Raw genomic sequence first — 20,775 nt, 5'->3', positions numbered from 1 at the left:
CACAACTGGACCAATTATCAACATCATGATAAATGGAGAAAAGATTGAAGTTGTCAAGGATTTCATTTTACTTGGATCCACAATCAACGCCCATGGAAGCAGCAGTCAAGAAATCAAACGACGTATTGCATTGGGCAAATCTGCTGCCAAAGACCTCTTTAAAGTGTTGAAAAGCAAAGATGTCACTTTAAGGACTAAGGTGCGCCTGACCCAAGCCATGGTGTTTTCAATTGCCTCATATGTATGCAAAAGCTGGACAATAAATAAGTCAGATCGAAGAAGAACTGACACCTTTGAATTGTGGTGTTGGTGAAGAATATTGAATATACCATGGACTGCCAAAAGAATGAACAAATCTGTCTTGGAAGAAGTACAACCAGAATGCTCCTTACGAGCAAAGATGGCAAGACTACATCTCACATACTTTGGACATGTTGTCAGGAGGGATCAATCCCTGGAGAAGGACATCAAGCTTGGTAAAGTAGAGGGTCAGAGAAAAAGAGGAAGACCCTCAGTGAGACGGATTGACACAGTGGCTGTAACAGTGGGCTCAAGCATAGCAACAATTATGGGGATGGCACAAGACCAGGCAGTGTTTCGTTCTGTTGTACGTAGGGTCGCTATAGGTCAGAGCCGACTCGACGGCACCTAACAACAACAACAACCAATTGTACCAACTCCCAAGTGGCAGGCCATAGCTGAAATGAAAAGCATACAGCCACACTAAATGGTCTCCCTAAGTTCATAATACCTTACCTCAAGTGGGCCCGCAGCACTGTTTGAGCATCATACTGCTACATTTCCCCTGATCCATTCACTCTCCTTCTCCTCAAAACAGTTATACTGTTTCACACATTGTTGGCCATTCATCAAACCTTCAATACCTCATGTTTCCACGCACCACAGGACATCATACCAGATGCGGAGCCACCAAAGGTCTTGAGGCATCTTCTTCCAGGGCCACAGAGGCATGCTGGGGCGGTATTATGGCATGGGCAGAATACTTGGGCTTAAACTTGGCCCGTCAGGACTTACACCTGGCAATGCAGGTGCAGCTACCCCAACGTACAGTCATACACAGACTCCTGAACCACACACTCGTCCTCGGGCGCCAAGTCAGGTATTCTGAATCTCCTGGTGTTCTGAATCTGCTGTTGCTTCTGGATGAGGCCCGTCAATCCTAGTGCCCGCTGGCAGAGTACCCCTAGACCCCAGAGAGGCTGACTTTATCGTGGGGACCACCCACTCACACATTGAGAGTGGCCTTTGGCTGCTGAGAGTTCATAGTAAAAGTGGGAGGGTCTCCTGCACTGCTCTGTTGGAGATGCCCCTCTCTCAGTTGCATAGATGTTGTAGACTAAGATGGGGTGTAGCTATAGTCCCTGAATGCCTTGGGCTGGTCTGGAATCCCAGGAATCATTATGTAGCTATGAGGAGTTGCTAGAAGAATGTTACAATAGAAGCATAGGTATTATGGTCAGTGTCTTTAAATATTTTCTACTTCTGTTCACCGAAATGTACTTATAAGCGATGACATTTCATTAGCAATGAGCACATACAGTGCCCAGATTTTTATCTTCAATACTATTCCCCGCTGAAAAGAGTCAGGGCTCCTTCGACCTGTTGTCATCGAATTGACTCCAACTCATGGCGGCCCCATGTGTGTCAGAGTAGAGCTGTGCTCCATAGGATTTTCAATGGCTGATTTTTCAGAAGTAGATTGCCAGGCCTTTCTTGCAAGGCACCTCTGGGTGGACTACAACCTTTCAGTTAGCTGCTGAGCATGTTAACCATTTGTACCACCCAGAGACTGCAGGGTTATACTAGACTTCTATTTTGTTGATCTTTATATCCCTAGCTTGTAGCTGAGTTTCGTAAAGAATAAGTACTCAGTAAATATTTGTTGAATAAATGAGTGAATGTTTCTATGCTGTATTATAACTATCCCTTTATGTGTCTGGTCCCTCACTAGACTGTTAGCCCTCCAGGGAAGAATCTAGTTAATTTTTAAAAAATATCTGTATCTTATCCCTCCCTGACCTTCATCAGTGGCTATCAAAGAGTTTGGGACAAAGTATATATTCAGTACATGTTTATTGAGTTGAATTGACTTGAATTAGGTAAAATGAGGAAAAGAATGGAAGCAATGTGTTATTGGCTAGCAAAATCTGGAGATCTTAGCAAGAAACTGGTTCTCATCACTTATGTAGAATCTATTGTTGAAAATAAGCTTTATATGTTTCCTCGAGTGGACAACGGGCATAGAAAGGACAATTTTATCCTTCTCGCTTTAGGAGCTGAGTATGATGATAAGACCAGCCAAAGAGAGAAAGAAGATGATAAAGTCATACCTGGTGAGAGCCATACCTACATCTGGCAGGTCCTGAAAGAGAATGGTCCAATGGCCTCTGACCCACCATGTCTTACCTACTCATATCTTTCTCATGTGGACCTGGTGAAAGACCTGAATTCAGGGCTCATTGGGGCTCTGCTGGTATGTAGAGAAGGTAAGTGTAAGAAAGAGTAGGATTAAGATGAAATAAGCAACAAGTTCAAACAGCTGGGTCTATTCATAAAAGATAACATTTATATTTTTTCATCTGAATAAGGTTTCTTTTCTCTTGCATCATGTCCATGGATAGGAGAATAATCCAGTCTCTGAGAGGAGCAGATGCCCGTCCTATGTAGCCAAAAAGCACTCTAAGCTGAAGTCAAGAATACGCAAGTTCCAGAATTAGGCACCTCTTTTCAAAGCATTGCTACTTTCTGCTTCAAATCTCCTGGGGGCAATTCAATAGAGGAAGGACAATCTGTTTAACAAATGGTGTTGGAACAATTGTACATCCATATGCACAAAATGGGCCTTGACCTAAACCTTCTTATACAAAGATTAACTCAAAATGAATTATAGATATAAATGTAAAACCATTAAAACTTAAAACTTTTATAAAGCATAGGAGAAAATCTTCAAGACCTGTAATTAGGAGGATTTTGAGAAGACCAAAAACACAATCCATGAAAGAAAAAAAAATATAAATTGGACTTCATCAAAATTAATACCTTTTACTTTGTAAAAGACATTTATAAGATAGTAAAAAGACAAGCCACACCTGGGAGGAGATATTTGCCAAACAGATACATGACAAGGGACTTTTATACAAAATACGTACAATGCTCTCAAAACTCGACAATAAGAAAACAAACAACCCAATTCTTTAAATGGACAAAAAGATTTGAAGAGATACTTCACCAAAGAAGATATACAGATGGCAAATAAGCACATGAAAAGACACTCAACATTACTGGTCATTGTTGTTGTTGGGTGTCATGAAGTCAGTTCCGACTCATAGCAACCCTGTGTACAGCAGAATGGAACACTGCCCGGTCCTGTGCCAGGCTCACGATCATTGCTATGTTTGAGCCCCTTGTTGCAGCCACTATATCGACCCATCTCGTTACAGTCTTCCTCTTTTTCACTGACCCTTCTCTAGGGACTGGTCCCTCCTGATAACATGTCCAAAATACATGAGAGTAAGTCTCACCATCCTCGCTTCCAAGGAGCATTCTGGCTAAACTTCCAAGACAGATTTGTTCGTTCTTCTGGCAGTCCATAGCATATGCAATATTCTTCTCCAACACTATAATTCAAAGGCATCAATTCTTCTTTGGTCTTCCTTATTCACTGTCCAGCTTTTGCATGCATATGAGGCGATCTAAAATACCATGGCTCGGGGCAGGCGCACCTTAGTTCTCAAGGTGACGACTTTGCCTTTGAACTCTTTGAAGAGGTCTTTTGCAGCACATTTGCCCAGTGCAATACCTCTTTTGATTTCTTGACTGCTACGTCCATGGGCATTGATTGTGGATCCAAGTAAAATGAAATCCTTGACAACTTCAGTCTTTTCTCTGTTTGTCATGATGTTGCTTATCGATCCAGTTCTGAAGATAGTTCTGTTTTCTTTATGTTGAGGTGTAATCCATACTGGAGGCTGTAGTCTTTGACTTTTATCAGTAAGTGCTTCAAGTCGTCTTCGCCTTCAGCAAGCAAGATTGTGTCATCTGCATATTGCAGGCTGTTAATGAGCCTTCCTTCAGTTCTGATGCCGTGTTCTTCTTCACATGGTCCAGCTTCTCAGATTATTGCTCAGCATATAGATTGAATAAGTGTGGTGAAAGGATACAACCCTGATGCATACCTTTCCTGATTTTAAACCACAGAGTATCCTCATGCTGTGCTTGAATGACTGCCTCCTGGTCTATGTTCAGGTTCCTCATGAGCACAATTAAATGTTCTGGAATTCCCATTCTTTGCTATGTTACCCATAAGTTGTTATGATCCACACAGTCGAATGCCTTTGCGTAGTCAATAATACACAGCTAAACATCTTTCTGGTATTCTCTGCTTTTAGCCAGGATCCATCTGACATCAGCAATGATACCCTTCGTTCCACGTCCTCTTCTGAATTCAGCTTGAATTTCTGACAATTCGCTGTCGATGTACTACTGCAACTGTTTTTGAATTATCTTCAGCAAAATTTTACTTGGTGTGATATTAAACATATTGTTCCATGATTTCCACATTCTGCTGGATCAACTTTCTTTGGAATGGGCACAAATATGGATCTCTTCCAGTGGGTCGGCCAAGTAGCTGTCTTCCAAATTTCTTGGCATAGGCAAGTGAGCACCTCCAGCGCTGCATCCATTTGTTCAAACATCTCAGTTGGTATTCTTTCAATTCCTGGAGCCTTGTTTTTCACTAATGCCTTCAGTGCAGCTTGGACCTCTTCCTTCAATACCAATGGTTCTTGATCATATGCTACCTCCTGAAATGGCTGAGTGTCAACCAATGCTTTTTGGTACAGTGACTGTGTATTCCTTCCATTTTCTTTTGATGCTTCCTGCATCATTCAATATTTTCCCCGTGGAATCCTTCAAAATTGCAACTTGAGGCTGGACTTTTTTCTTCAGTTCTTTCAGCTTGAGAAATGCTGAGCGTATTCTTCCCTTTTGGTTTTCTAACTCCAGGTCTTTGCACATTTCATTATAATACTTTACTTTGTCCTCTCAATCCACCCTTTGAAATCTTCTGTTCAGCCCTTTTACTTCATTATTTCTCCCATTTGCTTCAGTTACTCTACGTTTAAGAACAAGTTTCAGAGTCTCTTCTGACATCCATTTTGGTCTTTTCTTTCTTTCCTGTCTTCTTAATGACCTTTTGCTTTCTTCATGTATGATGTCCTTGATGTCATTCCACAACTCGTCTGGTCTTTGGTCATTAATGTTCAATGCATGAAATCTATTTCTGAGGTGGTCTCTAAATTCAGGTGGGAGATACTCAAGGTCATACTTTGGTTCTCATGGACTTGTTCTAATTTTCTTCAGCTTCAGCTTGAACTTGCAGAAGAACAGGGTGGACAAGTTTCACCTGAGCTTCTAGACTAGGACAGACTAGGAAGAAGGACCTGGCAGTGTACTTCTGAAAAAAAATTAGCCAGCGAAACACCTTATCGTATTGTCTGATATAGTGCTGGAAAATGAGCCCTCCAGGTTGGAAGGCATTCAAAATACAACTGGGGAGGAGCTGCCTCCTCAGAGTAGTCAACCTTAATGAGGTGGATGGAATCAAGCTTTCGGAACCTTCATCTGCTGATGTGGTATAACTCAAAATGAGAAGAAACAGCTGCAAACATCCATTAATAATTGGAATGCGGAATGTACGAAGTATGAATCTAGGAAAATTGGAAGTCATCAAAAAATGAAATGGAATGCATAAACATCAATATCCTAGGCATTAGTGAGCTGAAATGAATTGGTATTAGCCATTTTTGAACTGGACAATCATATGGTCTACTATGCTGGGAATGACAACATGAAGAGGAATGGCGTTGCATTTATCGTCAAAAAGAACATTTCAAGATCTATCAAGGAAGACCAGTTAATATGACTATTATTCAAATTGACACACCAACTATTAATATCAAAGATGAGGAAACTGAAGATTTTTACCAACTTCTTCAGTCTGAAATTGATCAAACATGCAATCAAGATGCACTGATAATTACTGGTAATTGGAATGCAAAAGTTGGAAACAAAGAAGGATCGGCAGTTGGAAAACATGGCCTTGGTGATAGAAACAATGCTGGAGATCGCATGATAGAATTTTGCAAGATCCACAACTTCTTCATTGCAAATATCTTTTTTCAACAACATAAACGGAGACTATACATATTATCAAACGGTATCATTAATATCACACGCAAGTAAGATTTTGCTGAAGATCATTCAAAAACAGTGGCAGCAGTACATCGACAGGGGACTGCCAGAAATTCAAGCCAGATTCAGAAGAGGACATAGAATGAAGAATACCATTGCCGATGTCAGATGGCTCTTGGCTGAAAGCAGAGACTACCAGAAAGATGTTTACCTGTGTTTTATTGACCATGCAAAGACATTCGACTGTGTGGATCGTAACAAATTATCGATATCATTGGGAAGAATGGGAATTCCAGTACACTTAATTGTGCTCATGAGGAACCTGTATTTAGACCAAGAGCAGTCGTTCAAACAGAACAAGGGGATACCGAGTGGTTTAAAGTCAAGAAAAGTGTGCATCAGAGTTGTATCCTTTCACCATACTTATTCGATCTGTATGCTGAGCAAATAATCTGAGAAGCTGGACTATATGAAGAAGAACGGGGCATCAGGATTGGAGGAAGACTCATTAACAACCAGGGATATGCAACTGACACAACGTTGCTTGCAGAAAGTGAAGAGGACTTGAAGCACTTACTGATGAAGATCAAAGACCACAGCCTTCAGTATGGATTACACCTCAACATAAAGAAAACAAAAATCCTCACAACTGGTCCAATAAGCAACATCATGATAAACGGAGAAAAGATGGAAGTTGTGAAGGATTTCATTTTACTTGGATCCACAATCAACATCCATGGAAGCAGCAGTCAAGAAATCAAAAGATGCATTGCATTGGGCAAATCTGCTGCAAAAGACCTCTTTAAAGTTTTGAAAAGCAAAGATGTCACTTTGAGGACTAAGGTGTGCCTGATCCAAGCCACGGTATTTTCAATTGCCTCATATGCATGCGAAAGCTGGACAGTGAATAAGGAAGACGGAAGAAGAATGGATGCCTTTGAATTATGGTGTTGGAGAAGAATCTTGAATATACTATGGACTGCCAGAAGAACGAATAATTTTGTCTTGAAAGAAGTACAGCCAGAGTGCTTTTTGGAAGCAAGGATGACAAGATTTTGGCTCACATACTTCAGACATGTTATCAGGAGGGACCAGTCCCTGGAGAAGGACATCATGCTTGGTAAAGTACAGGGTCAGCAGAAAAGAGGAAGACCCTCAAAGAGATGGATTGACACAGTGGCTGCAACTATGGGCTCAAGCATAACAACGATGGTGAGGATGGTGCAGGACTGGGCAGTGTTTTGTTCTGTTGTACATAGGGTCGCTATGAGTTGGAACTAAATCGAAGTCACCTAACAATAACAACAATAATTTTTTATGTCTTGTTAATTTCATATTTTTAGTAATTTACTTTTATTGTATTTTACAAATGTATTGGTCTGCAACAAATTTGAAACAAGGAAATGGTCTTTTATTCCAGATAGTGGCCATTTCCTATAATGAGCTTTTATATAAAAGATAAATCACTTCTTTTCCAGGGAGTCTGGCCAAAGAAGGGACACAGACTTTGCAGGAATTTGTACTACTTTTTGCTGTATTTGATGAAGGTTAGTGAACTTTAGTTTGAATTTTGGGCTTCTGAAAAAAATCAGATATATTAACTTAATCCAGTACTGGAAATTGTGGGATGTTATTGTCTGGAGGCGGTGATTATAGAAAGATCATAAGCTACTTTACTGTTCAGGAGTGAAGGAGATGGGGATGAAAATGAATTCCAAGAAAAAAAAATGGAGCCTCAGTTCCACTGGCAGCTATGAGATAAGAAGACAGGAGGGTTGGGTAACAGGCTGCTCTCATCCCCCTCTTTAAATTCATCAGTAAAGCCTTTTGACTCTACTTTCTGAATAGCTTCTCTTCTCTTTATCTCTTACTAAGTGTGTGGCATTTGACAAGTTACTTAACCTATTCGTGCCTCAGTTTGTTGTAGTATAAGTGAAAGTTTACCTTTCAAGTTAGTCTTGCATATAAAAATTTACACACACATTGTTACGTGACCCTAGTTGCCCCCCTATACTGTGACAGCACACTCCTCCTTTCCACCCCGGATTTCCCGTGTCCATTCAACCAGCTCCTGACCCTCTCTGCCTTCTCGTCTCGCCTCTGGACAGAAGCTGCCCATTTAGTCTCGGGTGTCTATTTGAACTAAGAAGCATACTCTTCATGAGTATCATTTTATGTCCCATAGTCCAGTCTAATCTTTGTCTGAAGAGTTGGCCTCGCGAATATGAAAACAAATTCTTAAGGTGTAAGCAGTCTGCACCCCACAGGAGGAAGAGAAGGGAAGAGGGAGGGCCAGTCAGCAGACAGACACTTATCTGGCACTATCTTTGCCTCCTCTCTCATCAGGGAAAAGCTGGCACTCAGAAGCAGGTGAATCCTCGGCACAGGGTGTGGATTCTGCATCTACTCTGCCCTGGCCTAAAATGTACACAGTTAATGGCTATGTAAATAGGTCTCTGCCAGGTATGTACACACTTGCTCAAGACTCTTCAGTGTCTTCTGAAATCAACGCCAGAGCTCTTTTCAGGCATGCCAGAGTAAAGCCACTGAATTCTGGCCTCTTGGGAGTCTTAAAGAATAGTGGCTGATTCCTCCTCCAATCACCTGAAAATGTGCACAGAGCTCACAATCCGACTGATCTTTCCTTTTGTCTAAATATGACCAGACATTTAAGGAAAATCTGAAACATGAAAGAAATTTGAAAAGATAAAGAAAGAAAATAATAATACCAAAAGAAAGAGAGAATGCTTAGAACACAAGAGAACTTATCAAAAATTCTAATTTGTTTTTAATTAACATTCAAGAGGATGCTGCATCTCTAAGCCAATAACAAGACTATATGAAAAAGAAACAATAGAACAACATTAGAAATATGATTGTCAAAAATAAAAACTCAATAGAACATAGTAAGATAGAATAGAGAAAATCTCCCAGAAAGTAAAAGAAATTGAGAATATATTTTAAAACAGATACAAAATAAAGAATCATAAAAAGTAAGAAGAAAATGTTAAGAGTGCAAAGATATGAGTCTTCATATTCAAAGTGCCCAGCAGGCTGAATAAAACAGACTCCCCCAAAGAAAGTTATCATAGTGAAATTTCGGAGAACAAAGAATAAAGACAAGATATTTAAAGCTTCCCCTGGGAGAAACAGGTCTCATAAAAAGGAATGAGAATTAGACTGCAATATAATGGAGCAATACAGTAAAAGTTCCACCTACAATTCATAGCCAAACTGTGACTCTGCTTTGGGGAAGAATAAAGATATTTTTAGAAACAGCAGGCCTCAGAAGGCACTAAATATGAGAGATCTAGAAACCCAAGGGAATAATGAAGGATTGTCGTTGCTGTGTGCCGTCGACTCGATTCTGACCCATAGCGACCCTACAGGACAGAGTAGAACTGCCCCAGAGAGTTTCCAAGGAGCAGCTGATGGATTTAAACTGCCAACCTTTTGGTAACAGCCGAGCTCTTAACCACCGTGCCGCCAGGGCTCCAATGAAGGATTAGGAGAGAGAGACTTTCTTCTTAATTCTTTTCCATATTTTCCAGTAATTCTATAACGAGTATGCATAAATTTTAGAATTAGAAAAGAAATGAGAAATTTATTTAAAAACACGCAAGTACCTGCTCTCACAGAGCTTATAGTATAATGGAGAGACAGATAGTAATAAAAACTCATAATAATAAATGAAAACTTACAAACTGAAAATTAGGTACTCCTCTGAAAGCAAATTACATCGTTCTATGAGAACAGGAAATAAAGGAGCCTGACGTAGACTAGAGAATCGAAGAAGGCTTCCCTGAGGGTGGCAGTAGTAGTCAAGATAGTGAAAACGTTTTAGGAGCCAGAACAGAAGGCTGCTGTGGCTGGTTACCAGTGTGGGGTCTAAACATATGGCTGCTTGGGTTCAAATCCTGAGCGAATTCATTTACCTCTCTGGCATCGGTTTCCTCTCCTATAAGAAAGGGATGATAATAATAGTCTCTATGTTCATAGAGTTATTACGAGGAGTAAATGAATTAAACTTGTGAAATATGTTTGGACACTTCTTGGCACAAAAGAAGTCCTCAGTAAACATTAGCTATTAATTATATTGCCATGAGTGGTGTTGGATTGGATACGGGAGGTGGGAGAACTCTTGCTTGCGTACTTAAATACAGGATGGTGCCATTCACTGAGATAAGGAACTCTGAAAGAGGGTGAGGTGGTGAACATCACGAATTTGGTTTGGGACGTGTGGGGAGCTGTTTCAGTGAAGATGTTGAGATGGTGATTGTATGAGTCTGGAGTTGAAGGAGAGGTCTGAAACAGGAGAGTTATCAACATAAACGGTCAACAGCTGCATATATGAACAGGGCCAGCGTCTTTGGAAAGTTTGTTTCTAAGTAAATCTAACATTAAAATTTGTAAGGGCCATCTTGCACTAGCAAGTGTTTTCTATTTCAAATTCTCTACTTCTTAACCGTGGCTGTCCTATTCCTAATTTACAGGTCTGACTGGATGTCACAGGAAGTCAGTCTATTGGCATGTGATTGGAATGGGCACCACCCCCGAAGTGCACTCCGTCTTCCTCGAAGGTCATACATTTCTTGTGAGGAACCATCGCCAGGCCTTCTTGGAGATCTCACCAATAACTTTCCTTACTGCTCAGACACTCCTGATGGACCTTGGCCGGTTCCTACTGTTTTGTCATATTCCTTCCCACCAACATGGTAATATCTGTGGATCTTAAAAATGGGTATTATAAATATCCAGCTCTACTTTTAATGGGATTTACTGGATAGTGTTCAAGAATATAGTGTGTTGCCTGGAGTGGCGTTATAGAGTTAGCATTATTCCAGACCTCAACTAAGATCCCCTGGTTTCTAGTTTCCAGAGTCAAGATTGTGTCTTGAGTATTGAAGGGCTGAGTATTAGTGATAGCTGGTGAACTTGTTGTGAAATGCTTGTGATAGAGGAAGGGGAAGTGGCTTTGGGATGGGTAAGGTGGGAAAAACGAGGAAGACAGCGTGTCATTGGTTTGCCAGCCTCATCCCCTTAATTAGACTTCAGTACTATAGAAGTGTAGGTAGTAGCTGAAGAGATATTCTATGAGAAATTTAAGGAAATGAAAACAAACAACAACACTGCCTAGGTTCCAGCCATAAGGGCTCCAGGGTATCGGTAGTGATGCCCAGAGCAGTAAATAGTAGCAAATACTAGAGGGTATCACAGTGCTCAACTTTAGACACTGCACAGCTGCTGTCAGGGCCTGTAAGGAGACACGGGATGGTGGGAGAAGCAACATGGAAGTGGAAATTGGTGAGCAGACATAAGGCACCACATGAGGTTTTCAAGGACTACTCAATAGGGATTTTGCAAAGGATTGAAAGTCCTGTGTAAGAACGTTGGGACAATGGTAGCTACAGTTTCAAATTACTGTTAATGTGACCTCATTTATAGCTATAGGCTGTGAAAAATTAGACTGCATGATCATTTTACCCCCACTTCCCTTCTTACATACTTACGCTAACGCTTAATCTTAGACCAGTTTAACAACCCCCTTTCTTCACTCTTCTATTGTGGTTGTTGAGGGCTGTTGGAGAAAAATGTTGGGGAGATCTAGTCTTTCATGTTTAACACCGCTCATTTGTTCCTATTGCCCTCATATTAACGTTCTCGGCTACCTTGTTTCCCTTGGAAAAGAGATTTGTTCTTGTCCTCAATCATTTTCCCTTTATATTCTGTGAGTGAATTTATTTATAGTCCTCTGTAGTGATTAAGATCAGGGACCTCTTTTTCCCTGGTGGAGTAGTGGTTAAAGCGCGTGGCTGCTAACCGAAAGGTCAGCGGTTTGAACTCACCAGTCACTCTGTGGGAGGACGATGTGGCAGTCTGTTTCCATAATGATTTACAGCCTTGGAAACCCTACGGGGCAATTCTATCTTTACAGGGTCACTGTGAGTCAGAATCAACTCAATGGCAATGAGTTTCGTTTGGTTTTTTAGTTTTCCCATCTGCCACATACTATTTATGAGAGTTTTGACAAGACGTTAAGGGGACAGAGTGTCCTATGGGATAAGTAACAGAAAATGGATAAAATTGAAGGGGTAGGTACAAACATGATCCTGTAGGCATAGAATAGGTCATTTACTTGAATGCAGATCAGTCATAATCTAGTTTGAGCCTAACTCTATTCAAGAGAAGTTTTTTTTTTTTCTTGTTTTATTCTTTTGACAGTTTCTCTCCCACTAACTTTAATCCTCATTTCAGTAAACTGCTTTTGTCTTCTTGGACCTTGGGCAAAGCCCTTCATGTTTAGATCTAGACTGAATTATAGTTGTTTGCTGCTCCTGAAATTTGCCCTATCCCCAATCATCCAGTAAAGAAGCCTCCCTTCTTAGGAGTATTTGATCTTCAAAATAGTCCTGTAGTTAATGGATAAGGCAGGGAATACTATTATCCACATTTTAGAAAGGGTGAAGATGACACTGATCTTGTTAAATGCAACTTATCACAGGCAGACATGCTCTAAAAATATGTAATAGATTTCCTTGATTTTAAGTTGTACTTTTTTGTGTTTTTATGACTATGGACTGTGTCTTAAAATTTATATCTACACTAACATTTTTTCCTGATAGCTGTTATTAAATCAATGATTTGTGTTATAATTCAATGGAGTAAGTGTAGATGAAGTAAAAGAGCTGAACATAAGATTTGAAAGGGTGGTACAAAAAGACAAAGTAAAGTATTATAATGAAATATGCAAAACCTGAAGTTAGAAAACCAAAAGGAAAGAACATGCTTGGCATTTCTCAAGCTGAAAGAACTGAAGAAAAAATTCAAGCCTCAAGTTGCAATATTGAAGGATTCTATGAGGAAAATACTGAATGACAGGAAGTATCAAAAGAAGATGGAAGGAATACACAGACTCACTGTACCAAAAAGAATTAGTCAACATTCAACCATTTCAAGAGGTAGCATATGATCAAGAACCGATGGTATTGATGAAAGAAGTCCAAGCTGCCCTGAAGGCCTTGGTGAAAAACAAAGCTCCAGGAATCGACAGAATACCAACTGAGATGTTTCAACAAATGGATGCAGCTCTGGAGGTGCTCACTCGTCTATGCCAAGAAATTTGGAAGACAGCTACCTGGCCAACTAACTGGAAGAGGTCCATATTTATGCCTATTCCCAAGAAAGGTGATCCAACCAAATGCAGAAATTATTGAACAGTATCATTAATATCACACACGAGGAAAATTTTGCTGAAGATCATTCAAAGTGGCTGCAGCAGTATGTCGAAAGGGAACTTTCAGAAATTCAGGCCAGATTCAGAAGAGGACATGGGACCAGGGATATCATTACTGATGTCAGATGGATCTTGGCTGAAAGCAGAGAATACCAGAAAGATGCTTACCCTATTTTATTGACCATGCAAAGGCATTTGACTGTATGGATCATAACAAATTATGGATAACATTGAGAATGGGAATTCCAGAACACTTAGTTGTGCTCGTGAGGAAACTGTACATAGACCAAGAGGCAGCCGTTCGAACAGAACAAGGGGATACTGCATGGTTTAAAGTCAGGAAGGATGTGTGTCAGACTTGTATCTTTTCCCTATACTTATTCAATCTGTATGCTGAGCCAATAATCCAAGAAACTAGACTATATGAAAAATAACAGGACATCAGGATTGGAGGAAGACTCCTTAACAACCTGTGTTATGGAGATGACACAACCTTGCTTGCTGAAAGTGAAGAGGACTTGAAGCACTTACTGATGAAGATCAAAGACCACAGCCTTCAGTATGGATTACACCTCAACATAAAGAAAACAAAAATCTTCATAACTGGACCAATAAGCAACATAATGATAAACAGAGAAAAGATTGAAGTTGTCAAGGATTTCGTTTTACTTGGATCCACAATCAATACCCATGGAAGCAGCAGTCAAGAAATCAAAAGACGCATTGCATTGGGAAAATCTGCTGCGAAAGACCTCTTTGAAGTGTTAAATTAAAAAGCAAAGCTGTTACTTTGAGGACTAAGGTGTGCCTGACCCAAGCCATAGTATTTTCAATTGCTTCATATACATGCAAAAGCTGGACAGCGAATAAGGAAGACCGAAGAAGAATGGATGCCTTTGAATTGTGATGTTGGTGAAGAATATTGAATATACCGTGGACTGCCAAAAGAACGCACAGGTCTGTCTTGGAAGAAGTACAACCAGAATGCTCCTTAGAAGCAAGGATGGCGAGACTTCGTCTCTCATTCTTTGGACATGTTATCAGTCCCTGGAGAAGGACATCATGCTTGGTAGAGGGTCAGCAAAAAAAGGAAGACCCTCAATGAGATGGATTGACACAGTGGCATCAACAATGGGCTCAAATATAGCAATGATTATGAGGATGGTGGAGGACTAGACACTGTTTTGTTCTGTTGTACATAGGGTTGCTATGAGTTGGAATTGACTCCATGGCACCTAACAACAAGTCTAGAAATCATTGGGTCACCATGGGGATGGGGAGTTGGGTTACCTTGGTCTGACCTAGGTTTCCACATGCTGTAAGTATACATTCCTCAAGTCTCCTTGTTCATAATTTGGGTGTGGGGAGTGATAGACTCAGAGGCAGTTCCAGAAAGGAAATATTTATATGTATTACAACAGCAAATGAGTGAGTTTTGAAAAAGCAGTAACATATATATTAGAGGAGAATCAGGCAGAGTATGCCACAGCAGAAGGGAAATGGTGAGTGCAAAGACCAGACAGAAAGAAACGAACAAGTAGCAGATATGGGGGAAATGATCCATGTAGGAGAGTGGCAAGAAGGGGTATTGGTGTGAAGTGGAGGGGGGCACTTAAGAGAAGGCCAGAAGTCTTGACAAGAGAGAATGAAGTCATAGAAGTTAAAGCAAGAAAACCTCGTAGGAATCTGACATTGTTTGGTTTGTCTGAATGCAGATGGCATGGAAGCTTATGTCAAAGTAGAAAGCTGCCCAGAGGAACCCCAAGTACGGAAGAAAAATTATGAAGAAGAGGAAGATTATGAGAATGACGTTTATGATTCTAACATGGACGTGCTCAGGTTTGATGATGACAGCTTTTCTCCCTTTATCCAAATTCGTTCAGTTGCCAAGAAGCACCCTAAAACTTGGGTCCATTATATTGCTGCTGATGAGGAGGATTGGGACTATGCTCCTGCAGTCCTCCCCTCCACCGACAGGTAAGCACCTTTTGACTCTCTCCCATACTCAAAGAGTTCTTCCCAGTTATTCAAAACAACAAATTTTTAGGCCATATTTAGGGTTAGGTACATATATGGAATCAAATGGCAGGGACATTAACATGTTTGGAAACTAATATAGCTAAGCATCAGGGATGGTGCATTTTTTACTCACTCCTTTCCTTTATTAAATCATACCAACTGTTGGAGTTGAATTTCAGCCACCCATCCTTTACCTAGAATTTTCCATCCCAAACCCTCATTTTTTTTCTCTCCTACAGAAGTTATAAAAATCAATATTTAAACAATGGTACTCAGAGGATTGGTAGGAAGTACAAAAAAGTCCGATTTATTGCATACACAGATGAAACCTTTCAGACTCGTGAAGCTATTCAGTATGAATCAGGAATCCTGGGACCTTTACTTTATGGAGAAGTTGGAGACACACTGTTGGTAAGTTGAGGTAAAGATATGAGGTTGGGGAAGAAGAAACTGTTTGGAGGGTTTTGAGTTTCTAAAATACTTCATAATTCAGCCTTGTCTCTAGTGGGCATGATCTTTTAAAAATTATAAATATTACACAAATGCTGATTATACAAAATTAAATATGAGTGTATAGAATAAAAAGTTAATGGCGCCCAACAAACCTGCCACTCTTCTGAAATACGTACTGCTTAGGCTTTGATATATATATATCCTTCCAGAACTTTCCCCATTAATTATATAGTTACAAGAGTTAGCAAACTATGGCCTGTGAGCCAAATTTGGCTTGTGAACTGTTTTTTGGACAGTCTATGGCTTAGAATGGATTTTACCTTTTTTTTCTTTTTAAAAATATTTTTATTGTGCTGAAATATATAGAACAAAACATTTGCCATTTCAACCTTTTTATATGTACAGTCCAGTGACATTAATTATATTTACCATGTTGTGCAACCATCACCACTATTCATTTCCAGATTTTTATAATTTTAAATGGTTGTAAAGAAAAGAAGATGAATATGTGACAGAGACCAGATATAGCTTGCAAAACCTGCAGTATTTACTGTTCAGCCCTTACCAGAGAAGTTGTGTCAACCTCTGATCTAGTATATTAAGAATGCTTAAGCTGCAAGTAACAGAATACTCAGTGAACCATGGTTTAAACAAATAGGGGTTTATTTTTTTTCACGAGGAATTTGGTTGCATCAATTCAGCTACTCAGGAATGTCATAAAGGATGTTGGTTCTTATATGTGGAGTTCTGTTAGATACTGCCACGTTGCCTTTCAACAGTTCTGTACCAATTTATACCCCCACCAAGAGTATATATGAGTGTGCCCCTCACGCCACAACATTGTCAACAACATTTTTCCAATTTCATGAACAAATGATTTATATGCTATTGTTTTCATTTGCATTTCTCTGATTAATACTGACCCTTTACTTCACCAACATGATGTCCTTTTCTAGCAATTAGTCTTTCCTGATGACATACATAAAGTAAGCAAGTGGAGCTCTAGACTTACATCTCATTTTCAAACCCAGCAGAAAATAGAGCTTCTCTTTTTTAAGAGCTAGAACAAATTCCTGTTCCCAACTCTTATGAGCCTGAAAGGGGTCACATGCCCATTCTATTCGTGAACCAATGCTCTGATTAGCCAGGTCTGAATATGCAGGGTAGTTATTGATTTATGTAAGTTAATTGTGGCTCTGGACATTTTGCCAAATCCTTTGTTGTTGCCATTGTTAGGTATGTTCTAATACTGTAAGAATTTAAGTTTTTTTTTTGTTTGTTTTTTTATTATGGAAACTTTCAAACATACCCCAAAGTAGAAAGAATAGTAAAATAAACTGCTTTGAACCCATCATCCAGCTTCAACAGTTATCAACAAATGGCCAATCTCATTTCATCTATAAACCAACTAGACCTAACAGAAATCTATAGAACACTCCATCCAACTACAATAGAATACACATTCTTCTCAAGTTCACACTGAACATTCTCCAGAATAGACCATATATTAGGCCATAAAACAAGTCTCAATAAATCTGAAAGAAAACTACAGTTTAATATCCTTCATGAATAAATCCTCTACAAAATATTAGCAAAACAAATCTAGCAACATTTTAAAAGGAATGTATGCTATGAACAAATGGGATTTATCCCAAGAATGCAAGACTGATTTAACCCCTGAAATCAGTGCAGTGCACCGTATTAATAGAATAAAAAAACAAAAAGCACATGATCATGAAATAGGTGGAGAAAAAGGACTTGACAAAATCTACTACCCATTCATGATGAAAACTCTCAACAGACTAACGGTAGAAGGCAACGTCTTCAACCTGATTGCATTAGTTTCCTAGGGCTGCCGTAACAAATTACCATAAATGGTATGGCTTAAAACAATAGAAATTTATTCTCTCTTAGTTCTGGAGGCTAGAAGTCTGAAATTGAAGTGTTGGCAGGGTCTTGCTCTCTTTGAAGGCGCCAGAAGGGAATCTGTTCCAGGCCTTTCTCCTAACTTCTGGTGTTACTGACAATCCTTGGCATTCCTTGGCTTGTAGACCTATCACTCCCATCTCTGCCTCTATTGTCGTATGACATTCTCGCTATGTCTCTTTCTCTTATGTTTCTTCTGCTCTCCTTATAAGGACATATTGCACTAAGCGCCCACCCTGCTTCAGTATGATCTCATTTTAACTAATTACATCTGCAATGCCCCTATTTCCAAATAAGGTCACATTCTGGAGTTCCAGGAAGAACATTAATTTTGTGGGGCACTATTCAACCCAGTACACTGATAAAGAGCATCTAAGAAAAATCTACAGCTGAAATCATACGTAATGGTGAAAGGCTGTACGCTTTTCCCCTAAGGTTGGGAACAAGATAAGGAAGTCCACTTTTACAGCTTCTATTCAACATTGTACTAGACGCAAGTGCATTAAGACCAAAAAAAAAAAAAAATTAGAAACATCTGAATTAGAAAGGAAGAAATAATACTGTCTTTATTTGCAGATGATAAAATCTTGTATGTAGAAAATCCTAAGGAATGTACTAAAAAAACTATTAGAACTAATAAACAAGTTCACCAAGGTTGCAGGATACAAGGTCAGTATACAAAAATAAATTGTATTTCTATATAGTAGCAATGAACAATCCAAAACAAAGTTAAGAAAATAATTTCATGGATTAAGAACACAAATGTGCAAATTAAAACCATAAAATTCTTAGAAGAAAAAGCAGGGGCAACACTGTTAGGCCTAGATTTCAACAATGGATTATCTAATATAATAACAAAAGCACAAACAACAAAGGACAAAATAAATAAATGGGACCTCATAAAAATTAAAAACTTTTGTTCACCAAAAGGCTTTACCAAAAAATTGAAAAGACAAGCTACTGCCTGGGACAATATCTTCAGAAGCCATATATCTAACAAGAATCTAATAACCAAAACATATATAAAACTTTGACAACTTAACAACAAAAAGACAAATAACCCGATCATAAAATCAGCAGAGGACTTGAATAGACATTTCAGCAAAGAGGACGTTCAAATAGCCACCAAACACATGAAAAGATGCTCAGTGTCATTAGCCATCCAAACCAAAAAACCAAACGTATTGCCACCGAGTCGATTCCGACTCATAGTGACCCTGTAGGACAAAGTAGAACTGCCCATGGGGTTTCCAAGGAGCGACTAATGGATTCAAACTGCCGCCTTTTTGGTTAGCAGCTGAGCTCTTAACCACTGTGCCACCAGGGCTCCCATTAGTCATCAGAGAGATGCAAATCAAAAACCACAATGTGATACCGTTTTACTGCCACTAGGATGACTAAGATTGAAAAAATAAAATCAGAAAATAACAAATGTTGGCAGGGTGTGGGGAAATTGGAACAGTTACCTATTGCTGGTGGGAATGCAAAATGGTACAGCTCTTGTAGAAAACAGTGTGGCGGCTCCTCAAAAAATTAAAAATAGAATAAACATATGACCCAGCAATTCCACTCCTAAGTATATATGCAAAACACTTGGAAGTGGAGAGTCAGAAAGAGATGTGTACGCCAATGTTCATTGCAGCACTATTCACAATAGCCAAAAGGTGGAAATAACCTAAATGCCCATCAACAGATGAATGGATAAACAAATGTGATACATACATACAATGGAATACTACTCAGTCACAAAGAGAAATGAAGTCCTGATATATGGGAGGGAAAGGGAAATGGGAGGGAGGGGTTAATGGTGATGGAAATATCGTATTGATTAAGGGTGGGGTTACACAGCCGATTATTGTAATTGCTGTCGATAAGCTGTACACCTGTAAAAGGTGAACTGTCGAAAGCTGAATTTTCCAAAGTTTTGTTATTATTTACAATAATGACAAAAAGTAAATAAATAAAAAGAGTAGTTACTGAGGCTGCTTATGTACAACCAAACACCTCATGGGATTTGGTTTCTTGGTTTGGAAGTTAAGGGTTATGGTTTCATGGGACATCCCAGTTAATTGGCCTAATAATGTGTTTAGTGCTTCTGTTCTACCTCCTAGTTCATTGCACAGTGCCTGAGGTCTTAAAAGCTTGCAAACAGCCACCCAAGGCACAACCATCAGTCTCTATTTGCCTGGAACAACCGAGGAATAAGGAGAGTTAGGAATAGGAGGAGGATATGGAATGTGTGACTAACTGCCTCCATGAACAACTGCCTCCTTTTCCGTGAAGCCAGAAGAACTGGATGGTGCCCGGCTACCATTACTGAACATTTTGATCAAAGATTCCATAGAAGAATCCTGATCAAAAGAGGGGAAGTGCAGGACAGAATTTAAAATTCTCATGGACTCCAGACTTCCTGGAGCCATGAAGGTTGGATGAACCCCTGAAACTATTGCCTTGAGATAATCTTTCAACGTTAAACCAAAAATAGCCCCTGAAATCTTCTTAAAACCAAACAATAGTTTAACTAGTAAAAAAAGTCTACCTTGAGCATTATGCTCTTTTAAGAACTATCTATATGGGATCAAAGTGACCATAGCAACTCGAAAGATTAGCTAGGAACCTTTAGGGGCAGTGAATTTATGTTAACAAGGGGGGAACAACTCAGAAAAGGAGAGTGAGAATGGTTGCACAGCTCGAAGAATGTAATCACTGTCACTGAATTGTACGTGTAGAAACTGTTGAATTGCTGTATGTTTTGCTGTGTATATTCTCAGCAACGACAAAATAAAATTATATTAAAAATAGAAAATAATTTCATTCACAATAACATTAAAAATAATACAATACTTTGGAATATAACAAAACAGTGCAAGACTTTTACACTGAAAACTATTAGTCATTGTTGAGATAATTCTAGAACCTGTATGGGTTCC

The 20,775-nt window shown here is 39.4% G+C and overlaps 1 protein-coding gene across 1 annotated transcript in view; it reads left to right on the top strand.

Annotated features, from left to right (window-relative positions):
• F8 (coagulation factor VIII) overlaps positions 1–20,775 on the top strand; it is a 134,027-nt gene that overhangs the window by 25,594 nt on the left and 87,658 nt on the right. The window contains exons 4-9 of the mRNA XM_004390882.3: positions 2,295–2,507; positions 7,692–7,760; positions 8,560–8,676; positions 10,707–10,928; positions 15,163–15,424; positions 15,706–15,877. Of these exons, the coding sequence (XP_004390939.1) occupies positions 2,295–2,507; positions 7,692–7,760; positions 8,560–8,676; positions 10,707–10,928; positions 15,163–15,424; positions 15,706–15,877 (1,055 nt within the window). The remainder of the gene's footprint in view (positions 1–2,294; positions 2,508–7,691; positions 7,761–8,559; positions 8,677–10,706; positions 10,929–15,162; positions 15,425–15,705; positions 15,878–20,775) is intronic.

Source organism: Trichechus manatus, unplaced genomic scaffold, assembly GCF_000243295.1.
Source record: "Trichechus manatus latirostris isolate Lorelei unplaced genomic scaffold, TriManLat1.0 scaffold00340, whole genome shotgun sequence".
NCBI lineage: Eukaryota > Metazoa > Chordata > Mammalia > Sirenia > Trichechidae > Trichechus > Trichechus manatus.
Note: the sequence above shows the minus strand (reverse complement) of the source record. Positions and strands in the feature narration are given on the sequence as shown.